Here is a 14,938-nt window from a genome sequence, read left to right as displayed (position 1 = left end):
TCACACACATTCTGTTCCATCAATTGTTTTCTATTAGAATTTCTTTATCTTAGTAATATTAGCATGTTATATAGAATGATACATGCACAAATTGTTGTGCACAAAAGAGCACAAAATACAGTATATATTATCTGATGTTTCTATTATAAATTTCTTCACTTACAAATCCACACATCGTTTGACTGTAGAAATCCTGTAAAAGGCTTTAGTTGATTGAGCAAACTATTACAGTGAGTTAAATTACAAATGTGATCACATAAGCAATGCATTCAAAGGAATCTCAAAAACCAAGAAAAATAGCACTTAAGCTGCTCCTGAGAACAAATGGTCATCTATGCTTAAGTCTTCAATAGCCCACCAATTTTATCATCTCATTCATTATCCTGACATTATTCCTTTTGTTGCTCATTCCCTGAGTTAAATATTCTGCATATTCAAATGCGCATGTAGCTGAGACAAGTTTTAGCATATTATTTAGAGAAGCAGTAAAGTACGTTACTGTACCAGTTATTTGTATATTGTAAGAATAACTGATCCAGGACTTAAATTACAAGTTGTTCTTGTTTCTGTTAATTTTGGCTGATGTAAACAGGACTGACGAATAATAATATGCCACAAAAGCAGAATCTATATATGCAATTTAATTACTACTTTACACTATTAAATTTTTAAAAGGTCAGGTTGCCTATTAAATAAAGGTGAAAACAGTTATATAGGTAAAAATTTTGCTTTTCTAGTAGTGTGTAAGTTTGCTGAAATTCTGGCATGATAATACTCCAGAAACTTTGTCAGTAGTTGCTCAAAAGATGTTAGTGGGGCCAAGGATTTAGCTCAGCAGTTCTGCTGCCTGCCTCACAAACACAGGGACCAGAGATTCATTCCCGGTACCAAAGTTAAAAAAAAAAAAAAAAAGATATTGGTGGATAAAATCCCCTGTATGACTATAATAGTCACAAAATTATACAGAAAAAAACTTTATAGTCAAACAATGGTACATACCTTTCATTCATTTCCCAAATATTAACTGGGTGCATTTTATGTGCATTGCTCTAGGTTTGAGCAATTAAGGGGTGGGACATATTAAAGGCAAAGGGACTCACCTGACACAAATTCTGGGCCTGTGTAGCTTACATTTGATATGGCAGATTCAGAGAAGTATAGCTTGTCTAATGCTAAAGAGCACAAGGTACACCCTACCTGTGAGTTGTCGTCGCCTACTCTGAGTGGCTTCACAATTCTTGGAGCAGGATGTGAACTTGGACCAAGCAGTGAAGGTGCAGTCTTCTCGACATGGGACAGTACATTCTTGCACAAGGGCAGGCATGCCAGTCCTCTGCTTTAGACATTCCACTATTTCTGCCGACGGGTTATCATCAGAGACACATGAGATAGCTTTAAAAAAAAAAAAAAAAAGCACACCTTCTTTTTTAGTTACTTTGATTAAACCAGTTAGTTAGCTGCTAGTTCTTTGGCCAAATAGTAGACTTGCCTGATGTTTGTAAATTTGGTTTTCTCTATGATTGCACACAGTGTTCAACATAGCTAACCTTACTGCTCCCTAGAAATTATATTTTTATTGTTGCCATTGAAGGTATTTGAGTATTTAATTGGTTTCATTATTAATCTAAACCCTGAATTGACAGCAACCAAAATAACTTCCAGTAATTTATTACACTTCCTGCTTATGAGCATCTGATCTCTAGGGATGATAAAAACATAGGACGAGAATCTGTGAGAGTGAGGGGAGGACAAAAGGACAAAGCAATTTTGAAAACGCCCATGGATGCCTCCTAGACTTGATTTTTGCCTGCTTGTTTGTTGGTTTGTTTGTCTCGATGACACTTACAGAGGTAGCACTATTTTCATTTCAGAGCCAGTATTTAAAAAGCATGTTCTGTTGTCTTTAAGCTAACTTTGGTCTTCTTTTCAAGATTCGGGGCTCAGTAAAAAATTTAAATCCGTTCTGGAGCACAGACACAATTTATCGGTATAATTCTCATTATAAATGTGTTATTAGTTGCAAGTGACTTCTCCATTTCCCTCACATTCATTTTCAGGAAAGATGCCCCTACTACAAAATAATTAAACATTTAAATAGTTATTTTTTTTTAATTTTGCTCAATTTTTATTTGGTTCTTTGGACTCATATCATGTATTTTATTTGATTATGAACGTATGATACTTTGTGCATCTTTTATTTGGCCTGATAAATTATGAGCTCTATAAAGATGTATCTTTATGTTGTATAAATCAGCATTATTAACCGAAGAACCATTGAAATTTTAGATCCAATGATTATTTTTTTTTTTAGTACATATCTACCATGCATAATAGTCACATTCATCATGGAGAATTTGTATCTGTACATAATATATCTTAATTCTTTTTTTTTTTGCCCTTTCCCCTCCCCTCTTCAATCATTCTTACCCTCCCAATTTACAGAAGCTTTGTTTCCATTTTTCCCTTCCACTCTGTTTTTCTTTAATCCCTTTTGCTTTTCTTCCCTCCCTCTCATCCCTCCTTTTTATCCCTTCCCATTTGGACATTTTCTTCCAACTTCCCAATGTCTATCCATCATTTTGTTCCTTATTTACCCTTAAGATTTTTCACATAAGAGATACAATGTAATATTTAAACTTGTGTGTCTGATTTCTTTCATGTAAAATTAAGGCTCAAGGTACAACTATTTACCTACAAATGACTCAAATTTATTCTACTTCATGATAGAGTAGTACTCAGTGTATATAAATTCATTTTCTTTATTGATTCATCTGCATATGGGTTATTTCCAAAAATTTAGTTTTCACAAACTACACTAGTATAAACATGGATATGTATATATCACTATGGTTTGATACTTTTAATTCTTTAGGGAAGGTGCCCAGAAGGGGAAGATCTGAATCAAATGGAAGTTCTAGTTTTCATTTCTTGAGAAATCTGCATACTGATTTCCACATGGGTTGTACCATTTTACACTCCCACCAACAATAGAGAAGGGTCCCCTTTGTCCACAGCCCTGCCAGCATTTGTTATTGGTTGATTTTTCTGATGATAGACTTTCTTGGGTGGACAGAATCTCAGTGTTAATTTACAACTCTCAAATGACCAGTGATGTTGAGCAGTTTTTCATTTATTTATTTGCTGTTTCTTCCTCTTCCTCTGCAAAGCATATATTAATTTTAGATGCCCATTTTGGGGTTAGGTTTTTAAACTTGAGAGTCTGATTCTTTTGAGGTCTTTTTTATCTTTATGTATTCTAGATCTTAGTCTCTTGTCTAAGAAAGTGTTGGTGATTTTTTTCTGTCCTGTGGGTTGTCTCTTCATTCTTTTGTTTTGTTTTGTTTGTTTGTTTTGGTTTTTGGTTTTCGTTTTGGTATCAGGGATTGAATTTTAGTCCTTGCGCTTGTGAAGCAGGTGGTGAAATCACTGAGCTATAACCCTGGCCCATCTCTTTACACTTCACTTGGTTTCTTTTGATGTGCAGAGGCTTTTTACTAAGATAAGATCCAGTTGCTGATTCTTTGTAATATTTCCCATGTGATCACTTTATTGTTCATAAAGTCATTGCCTTCAAGAGTTTTACCTATCCTGTCTTCCAGCACATTAGGTATTTCTTTTTTATTTAGAACTTATAATTTAAGGGATGAGAGGTTTTATTTTAGCTCTCATTTTCTAGAGTTTTTAGTCCTGAGGCAGGAATGTATGGTGGAAGGGCTTGGGCAGAGGAAACTACTCAAGGTCATGGCCATATTGAAGCCTAGAACAAAGGGAGGATGCAGGAAGTAGATATACTTTTCAAGGTCTTGCCCCAGTGATCCCCCTCTTCCGACAAGATCCCCCACTTCTAACAGCAAGTTGGCTATAAGCCCCATAACCCAGTCACCTTCCTGCCTCTGAACATATGAGGCTTTGGGAGGACATCTAGGTATAGACCATAACAATGCCCCAAATGTTACCAAGTATTGCCAAATATCTCTAAGAGGGCAAAATAGTCCCAGTTGAGAACTAATTTTCTTATTTGCTTCCTAACATGTCTGTCATTTGATTATACAAATTCTATGACTTGGGTCCAGGTGCATCAGCATCTCTGAGCAAGAAATCTGGGAATATTTTGTCTTTAAATTCCCCATGCAACTTTGATCCAGCCTCCACTGACTACGCATATTTGGCAGTGTCACTGGGTGTGCCATGTGTTGATGTATATTTGCTGAATTAGTTATCCTAAAGAAATCATAGTTTAGTATCATTGTTATTACAGCTCCTTAAACTCTTTCATGTGCCAAGAAAAAATGAGGCTTCAAGACATAATCAATGTTAAGAACTCTATCAAATATTTTAATATAGGACAAATGCACATAGGGGCTCCTTTAAATTGTTATTCTTTTTATACTCACAACTTCTTTTTCATTCTCATCACAACAGAGGACAAGTCTAACTAAATATTATAAATCTATATATTTTTTTTAGAATTGGTGTAAGCAAAAGCCATCTAATGCTTTGGGGCCAAGGAATCAGCTAAGATGACAATAGATACACACACAATACTTCCCAGTTTGCATGTCTGCTCCATAGCAGGTGTGGCTATTCATTCGTTTAGATTATTTTTTGTTTTGTTTTTATCCACATCCTAGGAGTAAAATCCAGTGCACATCAAGCCAACATCACCTGCATTTTCTTTGTTGGGAATAACTGCACCCATTAGTGATGAATACAACAAAACTCATTATCTTAAGTAGGATACAAGCAAATGTTTTTTGAATTGCCTGTGTAGATAATCAATTTGGAGTCAATTTAGAGAACGTTTTTTGCCAAGTTAATTTTTTTCTGAGATGACAATCCACTGAATAACATGATGAGGGATTTTAAAAACCTTTAAAAAGCACTGCTATCTGTAATGGAACCCTCTAGTGTATATAAAGGAGGTCCCCTCCCCATGGAAATAAATTATTTCAATTTTTATTTTCTATAATTTATTTTGAATAAGTTTATAATTTCAAGCTATGATAAAAATTTGATGCTATTTTAAAGTTTTACAAACTATATAAATTTGAAAACATTGCATTTACAAAGGCATATGCAGAGTTGTGATTTAATGAAGAAAAGCGTAAGAAATTTAAAAAGAATAGCTATAGCACATGATGGAACTCGCAGATACTGTAGTCACATGGTAACTATAAACACTGAGTTTAGGGAAATTAAAATTATTTAATTTTTTCTTTGGTTTCTTTATCTTTTAAATGAGTAAATACCATCTATAACAAAGGGTGGTGAGAAGTCTAAACAATATCTTCCATACAGTAAGGCTGAATAAATGCTATCAATCATTATTATGAATTATATTTATTTTTGCAATGCAATCAGCCTGACAGCAATTCTGCAGGCCAAGTACATAGGTACACACACACACACACACACACACATACACACACACACACACACACACACTCCCCTCATGTGTCAATTGCTCCTTGGTCATTCTCCTTGTTTGAAGCAGAAAGTCAGGAGAAAACTTCACTTGACTCTTCACCTGATTCTGGTGCTACATTTTTAAAAAATCATTAATCAACAAATAAATCAAATATGACCTTAAAATTCATTACATTAATAGGAAGATATCTAAAATCCACAATTTCTGTACAAATTGGTCTGGTAGGATAGTCTAGTGCAGATACTAGAGGTCTCTGAGGGCCACAGAATGTATGCAAAGTTGGAGGTTAAACACAGACCTTTAAAATGAAAATATAAACAAGCTAGATTAAATAATTTCTTCCTTAGGAATGTTCTGAAATGTACATCATTTAATAAGTTTTAAATGAATGTATATTGAACTACACATGAGGGTCGGGAAATATCGAAGAAGTAACAAGTAATAAGGTGCAACAATGTAAGGTCAGCACAAGAAACAAAACAATACTCAAAGAAATGAAAAGAGAGGACACTGAGAGTAAGTAGGGATACTTAGGGGACAAAGATACACCCCAATTCGGAGGCCTCTTCCATGTGCAACTCACGAACAAAATGTGTTCTTAAGGTATGTAAATGACACACAAACAAAATATAATTTTATGACCACTTTAAAAGTAAATAGTCTGATTAAACCAGACAGCGTTTTTTTTTAAGGAAAAAATCAGAAGCAGCATAGTATATTGATAAGACAATAGGCTTTGATGTCAAATAAAACTAAGAAAAATTGTTCATTTTTCTTGGCACGTTAAATAAACTTCCTTCAAACTCATTCTATGACATAGGAATGATAATATCTACATGTTACTATGTGGTGCAGAGAAAATGCTTACTATAAAACTAGGCACTCAATGAGAGTAACATAATCATGATGAAAAGGCTATTGGGAATGACATGTAAGAGACAAAAGTGTCCATTAATTCTCTTGGTTCTTGGCCCAAGAAAGATGTTTCAAATTCCAGTATTCTTCTTTAATTCTAAAGATTGTGGCTGGAACTTTCCTTGAATTACAGTGTTGATGTAAGTAGCCTCTTCCAAAGACTGCATGGTTGTCCCAAAGCCATTGTCTGATATATATCCAAGTGGTGCTGTCTGCATTCTACCAAGTGTTTGTACAGTCAAATCTTACATGCTATCATATAATATCACAATTCCAGGAAAAGTTAGAAACTAAAATCTAAGAATTGTTGGGATACTTTTCTAGGAGCATCAGGGTGAATATTTTGAATAAAATAGAAGAGTTTCATAGGAAAGGGGGTGAACGGTGAACATTTGTACACAGATATGTTGGCATATTTATATCTTTATGCTTACTTAGGTATAAAGGTATTCATATCCAGCAGAAACAAGCATCATGTCCCTCTTATCTGAAGTTAAATTAATGAAGATTTTAATATCAAAGCAAGGGCCAGGCTGGGGATTGTGATTTAGCTCAGTGGTACCATGCCTGCCTAGTGAGAGCAACATCCTAAGTTCAATTTCTGGTTAAAAAAAAAAGAAGAAAAAAAGGAAAAAAAAAGAAATAAAGAAAAGAAAAGAAGGAGAGGAAGAAAGAAAGAAAGGTAACTAGGTAATTAATATTAAAGCAATATGTAGATGCAAGTATCAGAGGTTCCTTGACCATTTCAACCATTTTGGCTTTGTTACTGACTGGAAAAATGAATGTTAAACAAAAATTTGAAAAGAAACAAAAAAAGCCAAAACCAGAACAAAATAGCTAATGTCTTAGGGTGAGAAATAACCCTTGTAAAGGTCCCTCTCTCCAGCACCATTGAGATCTGGACACTAAACCTTGCTTATACAACTCAATCATTGTTATCCACACATTCTGTTCTAGAATACCTTATTGGACTTCCTCCACCAATTCATCTATCCACTCATGCACTCATAAAATATATATATAAGAAATTGACGGTTATAAAAGTACTCTGTGTATACCTACAATCATGCATACATGCATATACATTATTTGTCTTCTAGGAGGACACAGTAATGGCAATGACAAGTAGATAAATAATAGTTGTACATATCGTTGCATCCCTAATGGTGATAATCTGAGAAAAATTGGCATGGAAGTGAAACGTAGGTACTACAGTCTTGAATGAAAAATTATGTAATATGCAGGCTGAAAACAATAAGCCATTACAGAGAATTTATCTGTCAGATGGCTGCTATTTATTTGAACTCTGAGTCCTGGGTCCTTCAGACCACAGTAAATCACTTGCAGGCCGCCATGTACAGAAAAAAAAATTTTGGTATCTTCTGGTATCATCTAGTATTTAAAATAATGTGCTATACCAGTGGGGGAGGTCTTTCCATTAGAAAAGGGAGAAACATTTACTTCTGACCTTTCCTGTCACATATTTTTACCTGACTTGAATTGTCTAAGGGTGTGGCAATTCAGTCCTTAATAATATCATATTCATTAAACTTGGAATATTTTTGCCTTCCCTGGAGGAAAATTGTACTCCCAGGTAAAATTACTTCAAATAGTTCTAGAAGGATGTCATTACTGGGAAGTGTTTGAAATATATCTATCTTGAGCTCTGGACAGAGAGTAGACAGAGGGACTGACAAGCACAGAAGGGTATCCCTGTAAAGGCACAGAAGGGAAGCAGGTATTGAACTAAGCCACCCAGACACAAGAGCAGTCACCTGACAAGGGTTTATGGAAAGGTGATTTGGAATCCTCAAAAAATCTTGATTTAGGTTACACTGGCTTACTCTTAGGGGCAAAAAAAGGTGCATAAGATAGAGCAATGAGTTCAGCAATTTCATTTTTCTCTTAATTGCTATACAGAATGTGCATTGGGAGGAAGGTACTCAAAAGGGGAGGTTTGAGTAGAGAGACGATTTTCTAATTGATTTCTCCTATTATCTGAATCTTTTCCATTCTAGCAGGATGGAAAAAAAAATGAATACTCCAATACAAAAGGAGAGTTTAGTAAAAGAAACAACACAAAGACTTGTACAAAATGTCATGTGCATCACTGTTAATTATTTTTAAAGAACTGCTGCTAATATGGGATAGTCAGGCTGCCCTCTCAGGCTTAAATGATGACTAAAATCAGCAGATTATTAACTGTTACTAAAAGGCTACTCTTTCTGCCCTCATCGCCTTTAAACTTTGTTAGGCACACTGTGATAAGTTTTTTCTTCTTTTCAATTATGACATAAAGGGACAGAGGTTACTGGCCTTATGATAAGAAATGATAATGTTCTGCCTAGGAAGACAAAATAAGGATGGGGACTGCTACATCAGATCTGTCTATACTCATCACGCTCACCAAGGACACACAAATTACTTTCCTGTGCTTGCTTCTGACCAGAGTTCGACTTTAATCATTAAAAGAAAAGGACAGAAAGAATTTCTTTCAAGAGGTCATGATTTCCAGGAAATGTGGGTGATACATGAGAAAACTAGAAGGGCTGGGTCTATAAAGATTGTTGTCCTGCAGCGGTAGACTGCCTCTGCTCAGACACAGAGCTCAATTTACATTCACATGGAGGAGATGTGAGGGTGTGTGGCCACTGCTCAGCTCAGCAAACATTCATATAATGAATGCCCTATATGTCAGGACTGCACTAATGTGGCCAGGTGTGCACAGAAGGATAAAACACAGAAATAAGATTTCTCAGCACCCAGACTGCTGCAAGAGCTCAGGCCTGGAGTCTCCAACATAGGGCAGTCAGTGGAACCTTTATGGAAAGGACAGCACATTAATGGTGGGTAGAATGCGTCCAGTGTAAACAATAGGAGCTGTGCCAGGGACTTGGAACACCAGGATTCCTGTGCAGAGAAACAAACGATGCAATGAGCTGGCTTTCTGCTCTTACTACTCATGTCAGTAAGACCCTTGACTTTCCCTTTGATAAAACTTATAACACTTCTAATTACATAGTCAGTCTCTGTGTAGTGAGGTTGTTAATTTAATAATCACTCTAGGCTGCCGGTATATGTGGGAATCAGGGTTAGAATACAACCGGAGTTCACATTCACAAGTCCAAAGGATTAAAAGCCACAACTGAAATGTGCAATGTGTAATAAATTGATTCTATTCTCCAACTTTAGCAAATACATTTTCACAATGACTTGCAAAGCCATGTTCCAATGACTGATTCTGGGAGGACTTGGAAATTCAGGCTGGAACGTGACAGTACAACTTTCCAGGACTGGCTTCACCTCCTCTCACCCACAGCTAGTTTCTGTCCTGGGAGGGGTCTACTTGTACATTTTGGTGGGTGCTGCAAACCAAGTCCCAAGGCTCAACTGACAAATAGGCCGCTTTTGTCCACTCTTTGGGCTGGAGTATGCTCAGAGAAATACAAGATTTCCACAGAAGTCAGACTCGACTAGAAGCCTCACAACCCCCGGAGGCTGACTCATGCCACTGGGCAAGAGTCCATGGTCCTAAATACTGGGCAGAATTCGGATAAGGGGTGGGAGGGAGGAGGAACATATACTCTGCTGGCATTCCGGTGGGAAGAAACACAGCTACAAAAAGGACATAGCAGGCCTCCAAAGCATGGTGACCAGGCTAGGGCCCTCTAGGTGAGACTATCTAGGAGCAAAATATACTATGCTGAAATTATATTTCATATGGCCTGATGTTACCTTAAGTGTTCCCATCCCAGTAGGTAATTAGGATAGTTAAAAATATTAATCAATACTATCTCAGTTCTGGTCATTTTTCCCCTAATTAAAATAGTTCGTTTTGGATATATAGGAAGGCTCCCTCTTTAGCCACTGTTACTTTTCCCAAGATGACAACCCGGCATCTGAGACAGGCAGTGAGGACCTCAGGTCTCCATGAAGGTCCTTTAATACATTCGCTGGGTCTTTGCCATCACATGCAGAGAGAGAGAGAGTTCTTTTCGTACCTGGTGGCTGCTTGCCCTGGTGACATCCATTGTGAAACCATCAGATTGAAGATCCTGTGATTGAATTCCTCTCAACATGGTTGGACAACATGCTCCTCTAGGTGACTTGATGAGGTCTTACCTGGTGCTGGAAGGTGTTGGAATGCAATAGCCTGTTGGGTCCAGGGAAGTGCAGGGTAGGCCTCCTGTGAGCCTCCAGCCAGCAACACTGGCTGAAATCCTAGCCTCTACCAAGACTTGGGAAATTTCTAGAGACTCTGTAGCTGAAGTTTAGGGAACTAGCAAGTCATTAAAAACCCCTCCTGCCTAGCAGCTCAAGCCATGACTGTCCTTATAGGGAATTGCTTTCCAGAGTTCTAGACAGGACCGAGAGCAGAAGCCTTTCTTTTATGATGCTTTTTTTTCTCAGACTCTATTTCTAAAACATCACTCCTGAGTCAGGGAATACATTAACTATATTCCTTTGGCTGTGCCCCCTCCCCCATTCTCTTTCTTTTTTCAACACCCACTATGGCAAGAAAGGGAGAGCTTTTCCCCCTTACTTTCTTTTAATGATTCCCCTTTCACTGACTTGTTCTCCCTCCTAAAGTGGCATTTATGTGGTAACATTTCCTGAAGTCAAGACGGCAGACAGGAAAGAGGGAGAGGAGGAAGAAGAAGAGGAGGAGGATGGAGGAAAGGGAATTGAATTAAGCATTTCAATTTAGAGCTTTTTTTTTTTTTTTTTTTGGTACCGGGGATTAAACTCGGGTCCTTGCGCTTGCAAGGCAGGCCACTGAACCACTGCGCTAAATCCCCAGCCCTTAATTTAGAGCATTTTAAAAATACAAAGACTACAATTCACATGCTTTACCAAATAGGTGCTGAGTCCCAGGAAAGCTTAACCTGTTGGAACCTGTTCCTGGCTTGTGTACTGATGGATCCTCCAATAAATGACTGAGACATATTGGGCAGATGCTCGCAGAGAGATGGATTCATTGAAGCTCATCATGGAGCAGCAAGCAGGGATTGTTGAGCCACATTTCTGGAGGGAGAAGCTAGGTATTAGGTGTTGGAGGACTTGGCTGCTCTTGTGGACAACTGGACAGCTCAACAGCTTTGGTTTGGCATAAGGAAAGGAAAGGTGTGTGTGTGGTGTGTGTGTGTGTGTGTGTGTGTGTGTGTGTGTGTGTGATTTTAATTCATTCCAGGACACATTACTCTTGTTGTTGTAACAAATATTCCACAAAGTGGAGGAAAGAACAGAAACTTATTCTCTGCCAGTTTTAATAGTCATAAATCCAAATTCAGTTTCACTGGACTGAAGGCAATGCAGTAGACCTTCCTTCTGGGGGGTCTTGGGGCGAATTTGTTACCTTGCCATGTCTAGCTTTCAGATGTTGTCCCCATCCCTGGATCATAGCCCCATCCTCCAACTCCAAATTCAGCAATGAAATCTTCACATCTCGTGTCTTTCTTTGGCATGCATCCTAACATTGTCTCCTGTCTGTCTTATTAGAACATCTGTGATCACACTATATCCAGTTGAATAATCCATAATAATCTCTCAATTTGAAATGTCTTAATTTACTTGCATCTCCAAACTTATTTTTGCCATGAAAGTTAAACATTGACAGGCTTCAAGGATTAGAATTGGGACATTTTGGGGGCCGTTATTCAGCCTCTACTTAGGGTATCACCACACCCACTAGAATAAAATGTGGCCTATATTAACTACTATCAATAACAGAAAGAAAAGCAGAGTTGACACTCAGATTTTCAGTGATATTGCTATTTCCTCCTTTCACACAAGTTACAATTTTTGTGTGGATTAATTGGTTTTCAGTCTTCCAGCCTGATTTCCTTCTAGCTAGCTTACCTCTAAAACTATTTTCTCCATACTTTGTTGGGATTTCCTTAAATAAAACAAACTGACATTTCTTATTCTAGACTAAACACTATTAAAATGTGTATCTGTAGTAAACAAAGGTGTGTTTCAATGACTAATACCAGTATTTGTATAGTCTGAATTATAAAAAATGAAAAACTATGCTCCCCATCCACTTCCTTGGATCCATTATTGGCCTATGTATCAATGAAAAGAAAAATCTTTTCTCAAGGAATATTGGTGTTAAAAAATGGAGTAAGAAGAACAAATTGAACGTCCAGGAAAAGAAGGCTTACTCTATACTGTCTTTCTCTAGAAATCTATTGACTGTACCATGAAGACATGCACCAAATTGTCCACCTCATGGATGTGACAGCAGCAGGTAATTCCCACATACTACCCTATGCTCAAGAACCAACACCCAGTCTAGTAAGAATGTACACTGATATGATCTCTGGCATGCTGTTTAGAACAGGGTTTTCAAGTCTGTGTGTAGTTACTTAGGCTGCAGGGAATAGAAATGATTGCTTAATCCTGTGCCCACATGACTAGTATAGGTACAAGACGGAATCAATATTACTACTTGTATTTGGAAGAAAGGGAAGGTGTCTACTTACCATTGACTTTCAAAACACAAAGATTGTGGTCATGCAGCCTCAACCAAGCCACATCTCCCACTCTAAATCAAATCCTACCTACCCATTCCCCTTTGGACTTTAACCATTTGAGTTAACCAGCCAATGTCCATATTCTGATTCACTCAGAAGATTTCACCACAATTCTCTTTCAATTCTCTACAATTGGCAATAGCAGAGAAGACATTTTTACTTGCCATTATCCAAACCAATCCATTTGCAAGTTAAAGCCAGCTCTTGGCATTCTCTAAGCACTTATATTGGATCTCTCCCTGTGCAGTGCACATTGTGTGGGAGCACAGTATTTGGAAGCGCCACTCTGTAAAACTAGTATTGGAGGAGTGTGCACTTATGATTACATGCTGACTGACATGTATGCAACTTTTGAGTGGGGAACAGCATGAGTTGTAAAAATTGAATTAAACAATAAACCTATAATTGCTTGTTAGGGTACTTTAATTGACTCCTAAGTACCATATGCGAAGCTGTGTGGCTGCAGGAGCCCAATTATAAGCTTGCTTATGGAAAGATACAACTCATTTTGCATGTTGGAAACATATTCCCCAATTATTGTTTTGCTCACTGAAAAGAAGACTTTTCAAATAAATAAGAAATGCTTAGTAAGCTAACAGCATATATTTAAACCCTAGATAAATTAGAAACATGTAGATTCTAATATAAGATCAGAAATGTACACTTGAAATATTCTCCTTCCCTTTTTGCAAAGCATTTGTTGAGCTGTAAAGCCCATTATGTTACCAGCTAACAAAAGGAAGTGCAAAGCAAGGGATCTTGGCTTCAAATCACCTGACCCCTCTTTGAAAAATACTGACAAAAATAAACATTCTAGGAAAAAAAGAGAACAAAATAAAATTTCAAACAATTCATAAATTACATATAAAGAATAGCTAATGCTTGTGTATAGGTCATAGAAGATGAATAAAAAAATCTTAAACTCTGGCTGCTGATCTGATCTAGTGTGGCTAAATCCAGGAGGGAATGATGAAATTGTGGTCAAGCGACCCTGCCACAGTAAGAGGAAGTAATCAGACTTTCAAGAAGCTGTGTGTAGGAGGAGTAACTGTTCAGAATCCTAAGTCCAAGGAAGAAATAATAACTTCAAATAAAAACATTAAATTATCCTTCTCTTGGACAAAATGTAGTTTAAGGATTGTGTTTACATAACAATATTTACCTGAACCACCAAAACGAATATATAGTATGAGTACAAAAGGTTGCTTGTTTCTTAGGAGAACTGTAAAACAAGTCTCTTAAACTAACTTCTTCCTAAACTAGAACAAATAAATATACACTGTGCAGAAGCAGAGGGGATGTTGTGAAAATTCAGCTACAAAAGAAGTTTCTCAGCCACTCCTTCTATTTGGGTTTCCTCCTGAGTCCTTCTGCAATAACAAAATACCACATTGAAGAAAATCTCTACAAGTGCGAATAAATTATTACATTCACTAAGACATTCAGCAGCAATCATTCTAAATTAAGACATGGCAGTGAATATGAAGAAGAGATCATTGCAACCAAGTTATTTAAAAGTGATCAGTAATTCTTTCCATGGCTTTATAACACCTTGGGGTAGCTTCATTTATCTCAATTGACTTTCTTCCATTAAACATAATTCAAGGTGGGAATAACTGCTAATGAGTATGGTTTTTCTTTTGGGGATGCTGCAAATGTTCTAAAATTAGATATTAGCAATGATTGTGTAACTCAAAATATACTAAAATTCACCACATTATACATTTTAAAAAGTAATTTTTGTCTCAAGAAAGCTACTATAAAAATTCATGGTTTAAATATTCTATATCTTAAATAAATATTATTTCAGAAAAAGAGCCCTGATATTTTGTCACAACATAATGCCAGTTACATGCTTTATTTCTATAAATGCTGGAAGTCATATGCATTTACCAAATAGCAACAAAAAAAAAATCTCCCAAAGGTTACACTCAGAATTATTTTATTACATATTATAAAGAAGAATGTGCCCATAAAAAAGAATTAATATTTTGGCACTAATATCATTATTTTAATATAATTGTGATTTTTAAATTTTCCCCCATTAAGTGGGGGGGGT

General features: G+C 36.8%; 1 protein-coding gene across 1 annotated transcript in view; it reads right to left on the bottom strand.

Moving 5' to 3' along the window:
- The window catches only part of Thsd7b (thrombospondin type 1 domain containing 7B), a 718,705-nt gene that overhangs the window by 242,282 nt on the left and 461,485 nt on the right, over positions 1-14,938 (bottom strand). Inside the window, exon 12 of the mRNA XM_010606147.2 lies at positions 1,198-1,392. Within this exon, the coding sequence (XP_010604449.1) occupies positions 1,198-1,392 (195 nt within the window). The remainder of the gene's footprint in view (positions 1-1,197; positions 1,393-14,938) is intronic.

This window comes from Fukomys damarensis, unplaced genomic scaffold (genome assembly GCF_012274545.1).
Source record: "Fukomys damarensis isolate Sample0158 unplaced genomic scaffold, DMR_v1.0_HiC HiC_scaffold_29, whole genome shotgun sequence".
Lineage (NCBI taxonomy): Eukaryota > Metazoa > Chordata > Mammalia > Rodentia > Bathyergidae > Fukomys > Fukomys damarensis.
The sequence above is the reverse complement of the archived record's forward strand: the minus strand, read 5'-3'. Positions and strand labels throughout refer to the sequence as shown.